The sequence below is a fragment of the Varroa jacobsoni genome, unplaced genomic scaffold (genome assembly GCF_002532875.2).
Source record: "Varroa jacobsoni isolate VJ856 unplaced genomic scaffold, vjacob_1.0 scaffold_130, whole genome shotgun sequence".
Lineage (NCBI taxonomy): Eukaryota > Metazoa > Arthropoda > Arachnida > Mesostigmata > Varroidae > Varroa > Varroa jacobsoni.
Window position 1 is genome coordinate 118800 of NW_019213032.1, and position 20224 is coordinate 139023.

General features: G+C 41.2%; 1 protein-coding gene across 2 annotated transcripts in view; it reads left to right on the top strand.

The window, feature by feature from the left end:
• Positions 1 to 20218, top strand: part of LOC111267974 (uncharacterized) — a 100070-nt gene extending 79852 nt beyond the window's left edge. For both annotated transcript variants that reach the window (XM_022846624.2, XM_022846619.2), the window contains 10 exons: positions 5989 to 6156; positions 7132 to 7319; positions 7639 to 7839; positions 11103 to 11341; positions 11931 to 12591; positions 12800 to 13014; positions 15540 to 15743; positions 16636 to 17146; positions 18365 to 19072; positions 19307 to 20218. In XM_022846624.2, the coding sequence (XP_022702359.1) occupies positions 5989 to 6156; positions 7132 to 7319; positions 7639 to 7839; positions 11103 to 11341; positions 11931 to 12591; positions 12800 to 13014; positions 15540 to 15743; positions 16636 to 17146; positions 18365 to 19072; positions 19307 to 19557 (3346 nt within the window). In that variant the 3' untranslated portion in view covers positions 19558 to 20218. The remainder of the gene's footprint in view (positions 1 to 5988; positions 6157 to 7131; positions 7320 to 7638; positions 7840 to 11102; positions 11342 to 11930; positions 12592 to 12799; positions 13015 to 15539; positions 15744 to 16635; positions 17147 to 18364; positions 19073 to 19306) is intronic.
• Positions 20219 to 20224: the final 6 nt, after the last annotated feature.

The window sequence follows — 20224 nt, forward strand, 5'->3', positions numbered from 1 at the left end:
TAATTGTGAGTTCTAAGGGAACGTAAAGTGTTTGTTAGCCAATTGCCAACGAAGCATATTGTGTCATGATAATAGTAGCAGTAAAATTCTTATGTACGAGCAGCTATCCACATTAACTGAATGTAACATAGGTTCGTCCAAATGAAACACCGTCGTAGTTAAACGTGAAGGTACGCTTTGTGGGGTAGTACATTGTTTACCCAATGGCAAGAAGATCGGCAGAGTTCAAAGCGTTGTCTTTTATCAATCAGAATGGCCAACCCAACGAGCATAAGACGATCAAGAAGAACAAATTTGCAAATATAGGGTCCCAACACGATTCGTAACCCAATGGTAGACATGTAGCCTTTTGTACATATACGGCAACAGACGATGAACGCCTATTACTAAATCACTTTCTTTAACTAAAAGCGCATCAAATTTTCAAGGTAGTAACTTCCAAGGCAGTAAGATATTATCGTGAAAAAGTGAACCATGCATTGAAGATTATTATCACAGTAAGGTAAAAAATGTTTTTCAAGGTATTCAGTATCTTATGATTTTTCAAAGTAGACACATAAAAACATAATCATAGATATGTAGAGAAAACAAGCTGTTTATAATAATTTCTTTACGGTAGACAAAGAGACAACAAGGCCAAAAACATCCTTTTTACCTGAGATTGATGGTCTGCATTATTGCCAGTTTTTGTACGGCTTCTGAAAGACGCAAGGAAGATTCCCATGAGGCAAATCGATAGGTGTTAAACTTCAAGGACTCAAAATTCATCAGAAAAACTCAGAACGACATTTTTGATGCACCTGAATCTTTAACATAAAAATTGGCGGCCGTTTTAAAGAGCAAAGTGTCAATTAGGTTGTCTAAATAAACTCCAGTGGTTAACCTTTTTGAGTTTTTTTGGGCTTCTCTCATCCTTTTAGGTTTTTTTCCGTTTTCAGCCCTTGTTCTATCGGAACTTCTACCCTAGTCAAAAATTTAATTTCGCTGAAATTTTTATATGTAGCGTATATGAGGGACACTTATTTAGTTTAGATGAAATGAGTTTGCATCTACCAATATCGTTGAACGTACGATGAGTAATATATATATAAAAGAATTGTGATGTTTTGCTTAATCAAGTGTGGCTACGCTCTAAAACGCATTGTATGGACATTTACCTTGATATAGTTTGATTATATGGATGTATTATATAGTTTCTAAACCTTCCGGGATCATTATTTATCAAACCGTTTGTAATCCGTTTAAACGCAACACACACCCAAACAGCGACTTAGCGGATAACCTAAATGTATGTTTCCACTTTTACGTGGGATACTGCTGTTAGATATTGCTTGAGGCTTTGGCTCCCAGCACGTTACAAAATGCATCTACGCCCGTTTCAGATTATATCTGATCTAGCGTTTGTCGGCAAACACTTAGAAGGTTTTCAAGGTTTACAAACGACTACTGGTCCACTGCACCATAAAAAGAAAAGACATAAAAAGCAAGTGCCTTTCGTACAAGCTGCTTTTTTGTACCTTTTGCTTTCGCACTTGGCCTGAACTGCACGTATTCGACATGTAATAGCATTACTAAAGTTCCGACACATATAATCCTTATATCCGAATAAGGTTAATTACAGCTTTGCAACCTACATATTGGATATCATCATCTTTCGTTTCGCCTTTGCACAAACACAATCTTCGTCTTCCGTGTAATGTGGTTCTTTTATTGTATTGAATGTATGGCAGGGTACACAAACAAACATATTCGTATTAAAGTCGCATTTAGACCTGTCATCCCTGTTGTAACGGACGCAGGTCCGCTGCCTACTTTCAGGGCAGCTAACCTTAGCTCCGTTCTGCTTGTTGCCGTTAAACGGAGAAACCCATAGGCTCTATCTTTTCGTCTTTCCAGAGCTTAACCATTTGTTCACCTTTGCGTGCTTCGTTTTTTCGTGTGCTTTGTTTGCGACGCGAGCGATTGTGTTCCCGTAATTTTCTACACTTCACGCAGTCGTTCTTTGCGCGTTCGCGCGTGTTGTTCTAAAGGCTAGTACTGTACGGCGGCATAGCAGCATAAAAGCTGAGCGAACGTTTTGGTTACCGGTGGCTGCGTGATTTGGCTTACAAGAAAAGCAGAAGCACTCTCCTTTTCAGCCACATACTTTGACATTCTATTACTTGCGCTCTTGTCGCTGCTGATTCTCGCTGGCACCCTCCGGGATTTTCAGACCACGCCCACGTCGACAACCCTGCTTCGTTTACATGTTCAGCAGCTTTCAAATACGCACAGGAAGACGCATGAGACGCCACTGCCGCCTTGAGCTAGCAAGGACGGGGGCGCAACCTGGGGAATAGCGTAACATAGCGAAGGATACGGCTAGGGGGTAGCAGAAGGACTATCCGGGCTAATAAGCAGTGACGCGACCGAACGAAGGACTGCCAGGCTGCTTGGCTTAGAACACTAGCAGCACCACCATCAGTAAAGGCTGTGATAGTGATCAGAAGGTACGTGCCCCCAAACTACGACTGGAAAGATTTTCTTCAGGATGTAGAGGAGGGCGATCCGTGCAAGAAAAGAAAGGAACAAGGCAAACTACAGGATTGTACATGTGACAAAATCAAAATAGTGGCTCGTAGAAATGACTGGAAGGGCGAGAGGCCTTTGAATTGCCCTTTTTCAGCCCTTGTTTAGAGGTACTGAACACTGGTGACGAAGAACTTATCGTAATGATGGGAGAAAATATAAAAAGTTCAAGCTAATGTCACGTGCAAGTCACCTTTAATAATTGAATTGCCAGTCTTAACGCTACTTGTCCACTGATCAATGACTATTCATGCCTAGAGATTTTTAATAGGGTGAGCTTACTGAACGTCATTTATTATCAACCGAACGGCTAAAGCAAAAGGTCACATGCCGTAAAGCTATCTGAGTGCATTTTCTGTATTTACTTCGAAGATGAATTCGCATACAGACTTATGCAGGCGCTAGCCATTTTGGGAGGCTCCGTTTATCCTACGCTTTTCGATCAAAGGATGTTCGGGTGGTCTTACATAGTATGATACAAAAGACACACGACAGAGCTGTCGTGCATATATGATTTTTTGGTGAACGCAGTATCAGTAATTGCGGTTCACTTGGTCTGGCCATTGAAAGGATAGGTTCCACAGTTTTAATTGCAAACCATTTAGCGTAGCCGTTTCAAATCATAGACCACGTTCCTGTATATACTTGCTTTTTTTTTTCAAAATGAAAAAGATCGCTCTTTGAGGTTTTCTATGTCCGTGCGTTCGTAAACACAAGGTATCAACCCCGAAACTCTTCTTGGTCACCCTTATTCTAACTAATTTGATTTGCTGCACTTGACTCATTTTAGCTCCCTGAACCGAAGCCAGATCCCTTTGAAAAAGATAACGTAAATTCCTGTCATAATCGTGCAATGCTACTTGCCCATTTACAAGTCTCTATTCTGATGCACTACAAATGCATAGCCCCATGACCCGTCGTTTCTAGAAGCGTCGTTAAATTCATGAAAAAGGAGCAACGAACCTCGGAGCTGGAACAAATTCAAAGGGTGATGGTGGCTCCAGTGAAGTGAGTGTGGGCTTCCGGGAAGCAGAATGCCCGTAGTAAAAGACGACGATGAAGCATGCGCAAAATGGTAGCGTCCCAGTCCGTGATTCTACCAACGTCTCACCCTGCCTTTCGGTGCTTTGTGGTATTTGTTTTGAAGTGGGTGCTTAGCTCTGGCGGGAGGCGATTAAGTGGCCCACGGTGAATCCTTTTACGCAGTTTACTTGTGGGTCATTTTTGGATTGTGAAGGGACATGTTAACCTAGTGAGCAATACCTGAAAGTGGCCGCACGTAAACGCGGCGACGGGATAGAACTACCTGTCTGAGAATTTCCCGTTGAAATTGCAAGTTTTCCGCAGATGCATATTCCATTACTGGATAAAACATCGACCATTCATACGCGTAGATTACGACTCTTTTTGCGTAAACAAGGCTAGCTAGCTGTATAGTATCAAGACGGCGTACAGTCACTGATGAATTTAACGTTTCAGTGCTTTTAACCGAAGAAAAGGCGCGGCACTTTCAAAAACTATTTTATATTTTTGTTACCCTACCTACGCTCTATCGATGGTTTACGTAAGACAAGAGTATAAAGCTCTAATATAGCTATATTAAGACTTGCATGTAACACGCTGCTGTAGACAGTCCATTGGCCTCTTTGGGTGGCACAAACTGCCCATAGTTTCTATGGTCTATGTCAGCAGAGTTGATCAAAATGTATTCCATTACGAAGTCTTTACTTTATCTGGTCGGAGAACCACGAACGATATTTATCAGTTAACCATATAACGATTTCATGGACAGGTGCTTTTCGTTCCTGAACACATGTCTGTATACGTTAGAAGAAACGCAATATAATCATTATAATGATTATTACGAATAGTATAGCTCAACGCTAATGTTCACAATAAGACGCTGCTCTGTCTTCAGACCTTTTCAGACCTGAAGGACGTTAACACCGACCACATCATTCGGCTGACACGCATTCTAAATTTAGACAAAAATATCTAATTAAACTCAAATATACTTTATCAGGAGACGCCGATACAGCGAGTAAATGAAACTATTGAACCTGTAACATTCGGACAACACAGAGAATTATGACACATTTTGGGATGCCTAGTCGGCTGGTCCTTTGTTATCACTACTCGTATTCATAGACAACTGCAGTTATGCACGGTACGAGTTGAAAAGCCGGTATATAGATTGCATACGCAGGCGGTGCCTTCAGTAATCAGCGCGTGTTAAACAAATAAGCAGAGTTGCAGAGGTGGCCGCGCTAAAGAATAAATCCGTAAACCTTATTTACTTTTTACACTATATATATATATACATGTGTGTGCATGTGGGTGTCCACATACCAATTAAGGTTTTACTTGCATGCATCACATGTAGCTTATAACGAAGATAAAGATGAATTTCCCTATATCTAACTTAAAGCAACGCATATCTCATGAATAGAAAAGCGGCAGTTATTATAGCAACTATGTATACTGACTCAATAAAAAAAAATCCTTTTTTTTTCTTATTTGTTTAGAGCAATCCGAACCTAAGGCTGTCGCATCAATCATCTATGATGCACGTCGTATCGTGCAGCCAATTTACATCTTACGTTGTAAGCACGTGTTGTAGGCGAACTTTCGGGGTAGTTTCCTCTACTTATTTCTTCGATAATCATTTTGACGTAAACAGGAAGGTCCGTGCTCAGTCGTATCCGGGATTCCAAAAAACCAACATGGACAAATTTGCACTTGATCTTTGACCTACAAATATATATGTAGAGGTTTTGTAAAGGTCAATATCTGGCGGACAAGGGGCAAGTAACAGGATTGCCGGGCTTACTTTTCATACCAGCCAAGAAGAGAACTCTACGCATCGCTCCTTTTGAACGAAATCACGTAGCAAAATGAACATCTTGGGCAACGAATGTATAGTACTAGAGCCTCTTGGGGTATACATTTTTGCAAAACATTTTTGCGGCATTTTTGCCATTCACACAATCAGTCATCAAAAGTGTTGACTTCCCCTTCTAGTAAAAAAAAAAGCAGACATAGGGCGCCACGATCCTAAAGGCAGACGCGAAACATCTCGATAGTTACCTATGCTTAAGCTATTTAGACTATACCTTTTAGACTTGCAAGAAAGCCAAACAACACATGGCGCTGCAAGTCTCACACGATGTTAGCTCAACCACCAGGTGCAAATTATAACTATTATTATAGAGACAACAGAGCAATGGGGCACAGTTGTCCCACATGTAAATGGATCGAGTTTTATACCCAGCTGGCTAAGAAGGCTATTTTCATTAATGTAATTCATCTGCTACAACGTGACAGAACTCTGGAAGCTGCTAAAGGTAGACTAATTACGTCATACTAATCAGTATTGTGGGTTTGTGTCCATTGTAATGATTTGTGGCTTGTTGGTTACAGAAACATGGCGGAGAATTTGTTTTCTCAGTTGCCTCATTCAGGTTTAGCTTCTCTGCGCCGCATTGCCGTTTCCAATAACCCCCGCCTCCGAGACTTTCCGCCTCCGGAAACATTTCCACGAATCACCCGTCTATATCTGTCGTATTCTTATCACTGCTGCGCGTATAGGTGTGTATTAAGCAATATTAGTGTTTCATTTGCTTTAAATTTATCTTTATCGTTAAGTATAGCCTCTTTCTTCACAGCAAATGTGTATCTACAATAATTTATCAGCTTGCAATGGATTGGAGTGTGGACCATCTGAACTGTATGTATTTACACACTGTATGTGACGGAAATTACGTACTCACGATGGGGCCGCTAGTGTATTAAGTGTGCCATGACAACCTTTCCACTGAATTAATGCAGAGACACTTCGAAGCTAAATGCATGACGCCAATAAAAAAAAAAAATATGATAATCATGTTCTTTCATAAAACTTCCATGTTATCAAAGGAGATAAAGATCTACACATTGAGGTAACTTTAATCTCATACAATTCACTACAGCTAAAAGTCCGCAGCAGAAAATATGTTCACTCAATTCATAGATAAATGCCTATTGTTCAGCGTAGGATACGGTGGCAGTATTTATTTTACGAATAACCGAAAAAACTTGATCTACCGAACTCAGCGAGTGGGTAAATTCGCCCCGAACACCATACGGTTACACAGCAATATGTTTTCCGGTTCTAGCGGGCAAATGACTAAAACAAAACGTCAAGGATGTCAAAAGAGACTGCAAACTTGGCCGTATCATTCGGGCTGCACTTCGTCAAGTGGGTCATCGTCTCCGATACGCTGGTATTCACACGTTCGGTATTTCGTTTCAACAGTTTCAAGAAGCTCTTTTGCAAGAGCTCCACCAAATCGACTGCATAAATAACCACATATTATATTCTCGCTGTTGCGTCTCGATACAGAATATGGTGAAAACCGGATTGCTATTTGTCTATGAACCAGAACGGTTTTATTTAGAATCTCAAAATGTCCAAGTATATCTGTTCTTTAGTCGTACGGTGAGGTGCTTGTTATTGTCATGTGCTCGATGTATAATTATGAACGAACTAATGGTACCTGTATGGTATTTGTCTGGAATGTGCAGTGAGCCTGATCAAGACTCGATGCTAGGAGGTGGCTTTGGGCTTGGAATACTTCCACCACGTACTAGGACACGACCTATTGAAGAACCTGTCACTCCAGACACCGTGCTATGGCTCAAAGACGATTTTGGAGATGAACAAATCGATTTCGGCACCTGGAACCGCTCTCACGAAATGGGATACTTTGACGGTAAGTAATAGCGAGCAGTTTTCAAGTTCCAGAGCTATTATGTTATACTGTCAAGCTAGTAGATATTGGTCTCTAACTATTGACCCAATGCTCGCTCGAAGAGAAATATACTGTTAACCCGGTTTTAGGCACCACGTAAAAATACAACTTAACGGATCTCGTAAGACATGTAGTCTGTTTTTATTGCGTTGTTTGTTACAACCTTGCCGGAAACACATATCAAGTAAGTTAGAACAATCGACAGCAATTAAGCCTGTCTCTACCTGTTTTTCGATTATTTTACTGTTACCAACATGGACGGATGACATTGCGCATGCAGCCAATGCCTCGGACAAGTTTCCCGAATTTGCGCGGACCTTATTAAAGGCCTATGGGTCAGACTATATTATCCCAGATAACTTAGCTCAGTATGCTGAAGAATATATGGAGGACTATCGAGGCGCACCGGATCACCATAACAATAATGGCGATAGTACCGGCTCCAACCACAAACATTTCATCACTTGCCTTCCAACGCCAAGTAAGTTTTCAAGTTGTTTCAATTGACCTATAGCAGTACTAGTAAATAGAAGTACTAAGATTAATGGTGCAAGCGAATAAGTCCTATCGAGCATCGATAGCTGTTCGGTTTTGGTACCTTGTTCTCAAGCAATCTGCCTAATTTGTTAACACAGAGCTAATACATGCCTCATGAACCAGCCTTACCTTAACAGAAACTATTTGGAACTATCTCTCTGTCTGTGGAACAAATGGACGTTCTGGTTTTACGTGTTTTTATTTAAACACTGTGTAAATTGACTAAAGCAACCAATGTAGTATTCGAAGTTTTTGGTATTTGACAACGGACACAATCCAACCGCATAGTCATACAGGAAAAGAGAGTGTCAACCCGCTTGGGCTAAAAACTGGGCCAGATCATATTATAATTGTACGATTCAGTAGTACTTCTTTCCATTTTATAAGTATCGATATATCGAACCCCAATCTCCCTCCCAGACACAAGGATTTCATCCATCTTGATGGGTGGGATATTTCACGGGTTCGGACCGTCAAGATGCCCAACCCGAAAAGAAGATTAATGAATCACATCAAGCCTGCACGTCGGTCATCTGTTGTATTGTGCTGCGTGCGCACTTAGCATTCTCGTATATGGCAAACCAATATATCTACGCCTCCAAATCACTGACATCGTTAAACACGCTCGGACGACACGTTCAAGGGACGAGAACAACGCGAATGACGGTGACACACACGCGCGATAACACCTTTTTTCTTGCTTACTGGCCTAGCGTCTGCCTCTGCTTTCTGCACAGCATTGTATATGTACTTCACTCTTACGCTCCTCAGCCGGCCAGGCGTGGTAATGCTGATAATTCCACGTAATATGCCAGTTTTCCCTGTCACGCTATTGTCGTTCATCACGGAGCGCACCTACCGTGCAACAGATGGCCCATACACATAGGTATCTTCGCGGCGTAACCGGAGATTCACTGGGGTTTGTGAGGATTTGACGAGCCGAGAAAAATCGGGTTCGCGCAGGAAAGGATGACATATATACGCCTTATGGAAGACTGTCTAAAGTCGTACATAACGGTGATGATACGGAGGTAGAGATTATAGCTGCGAAAAACGACAAGAGAGTGGCGAAAAAAAAAGTAGAATTAACAAGCTGGAACATTTTTGGTCTCATTAAAAGTGTGCTTCAAACATAATACAATTAATGCGTAATGCTGCTACTGTGAAGCGTGCTTCACAGTGTTGCTCCGCTCGATTCAATTCCCCAGTTCAGAACAGAATATATGTCTATCTTTAATCTTATGGAATGCGTTCGAATAGGCTGACGGCAGCGTAGTTGTCTCAATACGTTCAGCGCCGTGAACATGTCGTCTAGTGAGAATTTGCATGCAGACGAAGCAATACATAACAATACGGGCTTGGACTATCCGGCAAGTGCTGCTAATTTGTAGGCAATAATGAGCTGTGGTGTCTTTCTGAAAAGCTAGGGATTTTTACTTAATGATAACGGTCACACAAAGCGGATACCGTGTCGCTAGGACATCGGACGGCTGGAGCCCGGCTTAGGGCTAAAGGCGAAAAAGAAAGCTGTGCTCGTCCTTTTTGCTTCCTTGTCTGACGGATCAGTTCCGACCCAAATATCTACTTACAAATAGTAGACGTCTGATCAGCTCTATGAAGGCGTTACGGAGGAGCCTCGTAGTTGTAACTTACCATTCTTGCAAATGGATACCTTACACAGCGCGTAGCATTATTTGTGAATATGATGTCAGTTATGAACATACTTATGGGAAAACGGTATGCTTAAGGTAGGCGTTTCCTTTATGAGATGTTTGTCGTCCTTCACAAGGTCCGTCAGGCTGTTAGCTATCACGACTGTTTAGAGTTCCTGCTTGGTGACTCGCCTTCCTTTTGTTGTCGTCGACGTATGACTATACAGCGGGACAGCTGAAAACAATTGCCCTATTTGCACGTGTTTTTGTTCCTTATTGTTGCAGGCCGCAAGAGACGAATCAAAAGCTCTTGTACAGCTTAGAACGTAGATATTGTGAAATTTCAACAACTATCTAATTAATATCGTTGTTCTGCGGCAAGTTTTTTTTGTCAGCTTTGTGTTTTCCATTTAGTGAAGGTCGGCTGACCCAGAGCTTCTTAATTTCTTGTGCTACTTCCCGGTCATATTAAAGTAAAGAAGAACAACGTAGTCAATATATATTTGACAACTAAACAAGCTCAGTGTCATATCAGAACCTCAAATTCATATCACAAAATCGGACCATAAGGATTTAATCTAGGATAAAGTTCCCCTTTCACAATAAGTTATAAATATACCTTGTTCACCAATAGTCCAGGTGTTGTCAAAGCATTGTCATGACATGAGATATCAACTGAACTTTTGCAGCCTATGCTATTTGCTATTTTAAAAAACTTCGGAAAAATTTATTTAGTCAGTTATATTGCATTGTTTCTGCCTTCTAGTAATATATTCTTACCACACTCATTTTCGTGTTTATTGAGAAGGTTCTGCAAAACTTGCAGTTGCATTGTGTATTGATACGTTTATATATTATGTTGATTATTTTCAAGTAAAAAATTAATTTAATAAATAATACGTTTTATTATTATAGTTATAGTTAAAGCACGGAGGTGACTTTCTATGTTACGTCCTTGTTCATACACGGTGCATAGTTTCAACGGCGATTAGTACCTAGTGCTTCGCTGTTCATACCATCATCGTTCCATCTTTTGGCAACAATGGGCTGCACGGCTGTAAAGATAAGTAGTAAAAAAAATAAGCTAACAGCGTAGAAGTTCACTAGCAAAAATACAATTCAAATTTGATCAGACAGCTGCTTATCCAGTAGAAGATACCTGAGAGCGCCAAAGGTCTGGTTAGAATTTTTCTCAGTACTCACTAAAGGTTTAGAATGAACTAGCCCTATAAACCTAACACATGGGTAAAGGGCATGTGTTCGTAGCTAATATTAGTAGTTCAAGTGCTTGCTTGACTCTAGCTAAATTATCTTTTTTCCAATATAGCTTCGATAAGAATTCTCTTCATCTAAAGATTGATTCTGTTATCACTTGCAGATATAAGGCTATTTGAATATAGTATTTGTCTGACTGTTAACCAAACAGCTGTTGCGAGGGCAACTTAGGATAACAGCAATGTGCTTATTGTTCTCGGCTTCTAAACTGTATAGCAGCGTATAATATAGTTCAGCGTTCGTCTTCGATTAACGTGCGTCCGTAATATTATCGTATTAGCGCCTTTCATGCCCTGCGAAGACCTGTTTGGTTGGTGGACTCTGCGCTGTGGCGTATGGGTGGTTTTTTTGCTCGCCCTTTTGGGCAACGGACTCGTAGTCGTCGTACTCTCTTTTGGCCGTTCCAAAATTGATGTACCTCGCTTCCTCGTGTGCAACCTGGCCATGGCCGACTTCCTGATGGGCATCTATCTCGGATTCTTGGCTGTTGTGGACGCGTCGACCCTCAGCGAATTTAAGGTAATGTTACCTATAGGATAGTTCTGCTTCTACTGATTAAAAGTTGTGCGTTCGGATCGAGAAAAAAACCTATGGTTGAACGCATTCTACGGCTAACATCCGAATCGACGAAGCTTTTGTCTATGATACTGATCTATCTATAATGTATTCGATTTTTGGAATCCTTTTAAAAGCTAAAATTTTAGCCACTGAATATAGAACCCGCAAATAGTTTCTTTCTCGTTTTTTAGATCGAATAGGCTTTTTTATTGCAATGATATTCTTTCACCGTAGCCTTATCCCGAATGCTTCAATACGGTAATTTTTACCCCCTTATATTATCTATATATTCAAACCTACAAGAATAGCCCTACAGTTGAGAAAATTAAGTCAATGATTGTAGGCTTCCACTTCACCGAGCTGTTGTGAATTCTGTTCAAACCCTAAGCTCCTTTCTGATATCCTACTGGTACTGTCAACTATCGTAAACGCGTACTTAATTTCCCACCATTGAAACCATGACCCCTTCACAACTCTTTGCACACCTGGAAGCAGACCTATATATACGATTATCGAAATCCTCTGTTCTTTTTTTATATCTATGTCGCAGTTCTATGGGGTAGCTTGGCAGACATCCTTTGGCTGTCAGCTAGCCGGCTTTCTAGGCGTTCTATCTTCCGAACTGTCTGTCTACACTCTGGCCGTAATTACAATGGAGCGAAACTATGCCATCACGCACGCGATGCACCTCAATAAGCGGCTCTCCTTAAAACACGCCTCCTATATTATGTCGGTTGGTTGGAGTTTCGCTTTTGTTATGGCCCTTCTGCCGCTATTCGGTATCAGCGACTATCGAAAATTCGCCGTTTGTCTACCTTTCGAAACCGAGGATCGCGTATCACTTCTGTATGTCGTGTTTTTATTGGCCGTTAACGGGATGGCGTTTCTCATCCTGATGGGGTGCTACCTCAAGATGTACTGTGCAATCCGCGGCTCGCAGGCCTGGAACTCCAATGATTCACGCATCGCTAAACGAATGGCATTGCTTGTATTTACCGATTTCCTCTGCTGGGCGCCCATAGCCTTTTTCTCGTTAACGGCATTGTCCGGCATTCATCTGATCAACTTAGAAGAAGCAAAAGTCTTCACGATATTCGTGCTTCCGCTCAATTCGTGCGCTAATCCGTTCCTCTACGCGATTTTCACTAAACAGTTCAAGCGAGATTGCGTGCTCATCTGCAAACGCATTGAAGAATCACGTGTGACCAGAGGTAAGGGGGATAATATTAAGCTTCCTGTTTACACATCATTATATTCAGTATTCAGTATCTGTTCAGTATACCAAAAGTAATTTTTTCATTAAAAGGCTAATAATAATGAGAGGCTTTATCCGATTGCATAAGAAATGTTTGACAGGATCAGGGCAACGCAAATAATAGATGAACGCATGAGAAGTGCCTTTTTCTCTGTTTGCCACAGGTATCGGGCGCTGCCGACATTCGTCGAACTTTTCCAATCGGCATACGCTTGCGAATACTAACTCGGCCGGAGAACGGAAGAGCCTATCGAATGAGCAGCAGTGTCAATGTCAATGTGGAATGATTAAGAACATTGCGCGAGACCATCTGATCTCGTCACAGGGCGGGTGGAAGAAGTTCGCCAGAAGGTACCTTTTGTGCCAAGAAGCTGAACCGGTATGTACTGGCCATTGAGAAGTTTGCTCTTAGCTATAAGTAATCGTTCCCATATGCAGGTGATTGTGACGAGTACGTATTAAGAAGGTACAGCGGCGTATTTACTCATACGGCAGCTTGTCATAATGTAATGATATTTGGGCACACTAATGTCCCTTAGTTCTTAGCTGTAATGGTTAAAAATCCTAGTATTTGGTCGAAAAATCACTGCGATGCGAATACTTTTCATCGTAATTAAAGTTAGTTATACTGCAAAAGCTATAAAACGGCGATTTCAATGGAAGTTTGGCCGTAATCTGTTTCTACGAACGATGGACACCCCCTAGTTAGCTAGTATTAAAATAGACGTCCTCTTGCGCGGACAGAGCGTAAGTTTACTTTTTAAATGTCTTTCGAATTGAAATTTCTTAGTGTTTAATTAAGTAGTTAATATATGACATGTCACACATTTACTTTATATGTTCATATATTGCAATGGCGGAGCAATGCTAATTATTAAGCGATGCGTTTGGTGTAGTGCGAAGCCAAATTTTCGTAATTTCAATGGTTTTCCTGAAAAAATGGCAGGAAAGCAAAAGAAAATAAGGCAGAGTCTTGGCACTCAGTGTAGAAAAAAAAATGAATTAGATCCTTTTGTAAAAAAGATAGCTACCTCCTGATATGAGCTCTGTAGTTATTATCATCTATATCATGTATACAGGATACGCCAAAAAATGCATAATATGTTTATATTCTCAACTATAAGGTCGTGCTTTTGGAAAAAAAAGCTACAATTCAATTAAAAAATGAGTCTATTTTCTATTTAAACCGACTGAAACTTTTGTGACGACTGTTTTATATTCGCAACAAAGTATCCAATAAGATTTCTGCGTGCACCACTTATATCTAATCACAGGGTGTGTCCACACAGACATCGTAATGTACGACAATGCATCTCATCTTTAACTTTGCTCCATAAGAAAAAGAAAGTACGGAGCAAAGTCACGCTGCATCAGACACTGAAACCTCTAGGAACACTTTCAAACTTCCGGTAGAAGGGGTACGCAGGCGGTTCTGTTATTGCCTATTAACACAGAGGTATAACATGTAATTTCTTTACAATTTTTTCTTTACAATTTAGGTATCATTCCTAACATTTTGTTTAATGTGCACTTGGAACATCACATTGTAGCTTATTTTTTTTAGCTTTAATTTTGTAGGCTGGGGTACACATTCTATGTGACAATGTAATGTATGGATACATTCTGTAGCGTACTATGCACTTATTATTTCAAATGACAGTCAATGGCGGGCTAGTTATTAAATCAAAATGATTGTTATAATCTTATGGCAAAGTATAATACTGATGCTATGGTTAGATGTAATAAAAATCAGATTAACCTTAAATTATTTGCCTATAGCTTCGCCTGTAAAATATAAAACCTGTAGCAGCATTTGTTTGCATCCCCTAGCGACGGCGGTAACGAATGCCCTAATCTGCGACGGTTTATCACCGATTACTCTAGCTAAAACACCGTAATGAATTTGGTTCATAGCTTACGTTATGGTGATGTTGTCGGGACCCGTTTAGCTAGACTAAATAATTTCCGACAGCCAGTGCTCATGCAAACGCACCTAGGAAAGCCTACTCAAAAAACTGGTAGCAGCAACATCAGCTTAAACCTGAGTGCTTGTAGGAGCAGGCGAAGCAGGTCAGGCGAGCAAGCAACGCAGAATACAAAGCTAATTTCTCTGCTCCTTCGTTTTTCTCCGTCCCGGCCTCTTTTGTCCGTACGTCACTGGTGTCGTGAGCCGAGATCGCTAACTTCGAAGGCTCTTAATGCTATTCCAAGGGAAGCTAGTACTCATTTGGCTCTGGACGAAGCAAACGACAATTTCTCAGCTCCTAGATCCTGTTCCACCTTCTTTTGTTTTTTTACTCCGAAACTACCTTTCTAACTAGACACTGCCCCTGGGCCGACGGCATATCGCCGCCTGGGTCACCGGCAGTCCTACGTCACGGTTCTGCAGCTGCCAGTTATCCTCGCCGCTTTATGGGTCATTCTTTTTATTTACAGCTTATATAGTTAACTAGTCACTGGTACTATTAACTGAAGCACAAGTCGGACCAAAAACGAAACACTAGCGAATGATAGCGATGATTCTTTTATTGGGGACGACCTGGGAAAGGGGGTACAAGCACAGTCTCCACGAGTCATAGGCATTGAATGGTAGAGACAAACGTCGAGCGGACAGAGTATGTCTCTTGATAAAACGCTTGCTCATAGTAATATTGCGTCTTTCGTTGTGTGACAAGGCATGGCTATTGTTTTCTTGTACATCTTGCATAGCGAGGAACTCTCTGCACGAAAAGTTCTGATCCTGTAGAGCTTCCTGACTTCAATATTCCATACGGCAAACACCATGTGCGTCTCAAGTTTGCTAAGTACTAGACAACTGTAATAAAGTAGCGGATGGAGCAGGATTTTTACGCTCTGTCAGGCTTGATTGCGAAAATGAACCTTTCTTATGTCTGTATATTTCAGGAGACGGAACACAACGCATACAATATGGCACTTGTTCGAATCCAGCGTAACATGGAGCGTGGTGCCAATCGAACGTCATCAATATCGTCCGAGAACTTCAGCTCACGGTCGGACTCTTGGAGACAGGGAAGCATCCCTTTCAAACTTATTGACAGGAACGGCCAACGGAAAAGCTCTTGGGGAGTTACTCGAAAGGCGTCTCAGGTAGCTATATGGCTAAAGGACGCTCTAAGTACGATGAAGAATGAATATCTTAGATCAATGTACTACAACTTTTTGTACGGAGTGTATGAATTTTTTTTATGACAAACAGTTTATAGTTGCACTTAGTTACTTACAGAATCTCCTATTTATAGCGATATTATCCTTCATTAAATAGCCTAATTTTCTTCAGCAAACAGCGTATAGAAATTTAAAGATGGATGGCTTCGGGAGGCATGAGGTTCCTTTCAGATATCGCCTTCATCGGCAGCGAACTGTTGAAACGGGTGTAGAAACACTACAATGGCATTTTTTGCAACATCGTTTTTTATTTCTATCTTATAAACGCAACAAGAAACTTGGTGCTATAATGCTTATAACAATATGCTATGATACTCATGAGCAAAGCTTTAGGAATACGTTGAACATTACAATGCTCTATTTAGGAGTACTGATGTCTCTGATGCTATTTTGAATATGTTCGCAGAAATACATTACAGATTACACGGTAGAACCAGGATGAAGTGTTTTTTAGGATGAAATTTTACTAGCGAACGAATCAAGGTTTGTTCAAGGGGTAAACGAACCTCAATGTCTTTGTACGAAAACCTGTTCGTTCCAATTCGTGATAATTCGAACTTTTGTTATTTTTCTCAGCAAAATATTATATAATTTTCAAATAATCTTTACGTTCTTATCATAAACTTGCTGCGTACATTTTTATTAAATGAACCGACATAGATCCGTAGATTACAGTATACGTCCCTGGTACTAATCTCCTTAACTGTATTAGTAGCATACTGGTATATTCCATTTCTTGTCCACAAGTGTCATTGTTTTATTCATTATGTTGCCGTATTTATTACATCTGATACTACTCTATCTGTGATCCCAGGATTCATCGATCAGCTGCAGTCGTCAGGATTCATCGACATCGACCGTACGAATCACCTCTCGTTCATCGGTCAGCAGCGGAGAGGCCGGTACACTCCTTAGGGGGCTTCATCTTGGAAATATGGGTCCTCATGGGCACCATGGTGGATGCGGGGGTCCGTGCAGCGGCCACGGACCGCTAAGGCCACAGCCGGGTAAGTCTGCTTCCCTTGATCCGACCTTGGCACGCCTCTATCGCGCTCCCATACAGGGGAAACCTCAGCTGTGTCGTCAGCTGGCCGTCGATGACGGGTTCCGTTCCCTCGCAAGCCAAAATACTCCGCATAGCCACAGCCACAATCCAGGCGATGGCATGACTACGACCTCAAGTCATCATCCTACCAACATCCTTAACCATCATCAGAATTGTACGGCGACGAGCTCAGCAACGGTAGCCAGAAGCCATAGTAACCAGGGAACGGCTGGTAGCCAAGGCGCTGGACGCTCTCCACCACATCTTCGAAGATTTAAAGGTAAAAATCGTATCAACATTGCATAATGACAAAAAAGCTTGAAAATGCGTGGCGCTAGAATTGGTCAGGTTCGAGGCGACTGAATGACAAATATATAGATTTAGTTCCTAGAAACTACAGTGAATCTAAAAACAGTATCTCGTAAATAATAAATTGAATAAATCATGTAAAACGAAATGGATCGAGCCTTTGTACTTGTAATAGCTTACCTCAAAGCTGCACTTACCCTAGTTGTATGACAAGGCCCATTTTTAAGGCCGTAAAATGAATGCACTAGTTATAAAAAAACTGTTTACCAATCGACAAAAGCTTCGCCTCAAATAGAAAAATTCATAAAAATTATTCCATAAACAAATCCAGAAAAAATCATAAACAGACACAATTACCGTAGACTGATAAATACACTTAGATATATAGAGTTTTCACAACAAAGCATCGTATGTTTCTGCTTGGTTTGAAAATTTCAATACAACCAAGTTATACACACGAGATTGTTTATAAACGACAATAAGGTAAATAGCCTCTGGTAACTTTTGTGACGAATAAGCAAACAAGTGATATTATGCATTCGGGATTTCAGCTTAAGACAACTTTGCTGGGCCTTGAGCCTTATATTTTTATGAACTACTTCTGTTGAAGTTTACTTTGTGTACGATGTAGTAAAAAAGTAAGAAGTAAGGCAAGTTATTGTTAAAGAAAAAACGGATACAAATGGATATTTATAGAACTTTTCATTTTTAATCGAAGTGTGTTACAACTGCGATGTCGTTGGCTATCGAATGAAGGGCACACACGGTGGATTCATACTGTTTACGAAGGGCCGGACAGGAAATTCCATTTTTATGGTTGTGACTTAAGGGTATTTCCTGGCGAACCCGGCATTGCACAAGCTTTGTTTGGATTAAAATACATTTACGAAACAGCTCAGACCGTAGAATCAGTTTAACAAAATATCAATAGCAATTTACCTGGGTCTTCTGGCTTCAATTTTCACTATACCTTTATTACAAAACTTGCAAGCGTCCTCTCCTAGACTAATTATTTTTTCTCGTTTCAAGATGCATTTGATTTATTTTTGGTCGATTCCTCGAAAAGATTTTCTTAGTTGGTATAACAAAACCACATAGTTTTTTCGCTTTAACCAAAAAAAAAACAATTGTTACATAGCGTTTTAGCAACCTCTACTCTTTTAACATACTGAACGACACCTTCATTCAGGAGACCAACTCTGTTCGGCATGTGCTCGCAAGGAAATGGGCCTTGTGGGTTCATCTGGACCGTTGGCCCCTGGCTCGCGTAAAGATGACAAATTCAACTGCTTCTACAATCGGTTAACAGAGACGAGTCGCGAAGATTCATCGGAAGCATCAAAAGATGATCCTCCCGGAACTTCAGAACAGAGCAAACAGAATCACTCGGAAAGCAAACATACAGATACGTCGAACACACTCGATAACACAAATTCGAACTCTGAAGATACTCACGGTCACTCCATACCCAGCACAGCGACAACCGGCATCATGTCCTCCGACGGACAGAGCGTTCCTGATAGCAGCGTGCCTACTGAAGGACTTGCAACCGATTGTTCCGTGGACAGCAATGCTCCGCTGAACAAAGACAAATTGAGCAAGAAGGACGAAGGCAGATTTGGCGGCAAGGACAAGAAAGACAAAAAGGTCAAAAAAAATCGACAGTCACAACAGCAAGCTGGGCATCATCATATTAGCGTTGACGATATTAATGCGAAGGCGCAAGCACTTCAAGCAGGTCAGACGGGCGCGGCAAGTGGTTCGGCTAGTCGAAAGACGGTCTCCGATAACTCCCTCAAGAAACTGTCTTTTCGAAACTTGCCGCATTTTCTACGTCAGTTTTCATCTAGTCAAAGTCCCAAGAACTCTGCGCAAATACCTCAAAGCAGCGCCCAAGGTATGTAACAGTGCGCATGGTTATATATTTAATGCCAATAGGTGTACTGTTCATCAGACAAATACTTAACTTAACCTAAAACTTGTTCAACAATATCATTAAAACAGAGCAGGTCGAATGTTTTAAATTGTTTTTTCTTGCTTACACTTCTTTTCACCCCAGGGGCGGATAAGCATTCAAAAGAGTAGATAAATAGCCCTTATTGTAAGTTGTTGTCGATTCGTTCTGTCTTAGGACAATTCTTGGGTCCTCCAAGTGCCGGCCTGCAGTCCTCCAAAAGCGACACGGGCATTGCGCAGCGCGCTGACTGGGGCAGCCTTGAAGCACACACAGAACGAGCCAGCAGCTCTGATTCAGAATCTGAGCCTTCCGAAATTCGTTTCATGGCTCAGGGTCCAATGACCCCAAAACTTCCGTCGATTCGGACGATTACTTTGCCACCGGAAGACGAACCCGATGCCGCGGAGCATTCGCCGCTCATTTGAGAGCTTAGGGAAGACCATCAAGAAATGAAACTTCCTTGAAACCCTGCGTCGCATTGTGTCTCAGAAATCAGCAGTCTTCACATGTCTAATCGTTATCAAGCACTGCATCACAAATCTGCTTGATCACGCAGTTGCTTTGAGACGAGTGCCGCAAGTGAAGCACGAACAAAATCTTTAGTAACCTAGGAAGATCGATTCATGATGTTTCCTTTTTAGCGGAAAATGGATCATTGTATCGCACCACCATGATGGACTTCAACGAGATTATTGCTCCGTTCCTCATAATGTATCTTGTACTATATGTCTATACGCGTCACGATCATACACACACCGAAAGATACGGATACACACTGTAGAACGTTACATTATAACTACCACTGAACAGAAAACCCAGTCAATTGCCTCCATGCGAGCACTTGTGTAAAAAGGGCTTAGCAATCTCAATATTTTCTCCCCACGGTGATTTTAACGTTGCCTCGACTGTTTTTTCCCTACATATAGTTAATAACGTTCTCTTGAGTAGAGTGGTGAACGTTAAACATTTATTCAAGATCACAACGCAGGCCATCAATACTCATTAGATGATCGCGAATTAGTCCAGATTTTTTTCAATACCATTCTTACTTATGAAGACGTAACGGATAATATCCTTTGATGGATAAAAGAG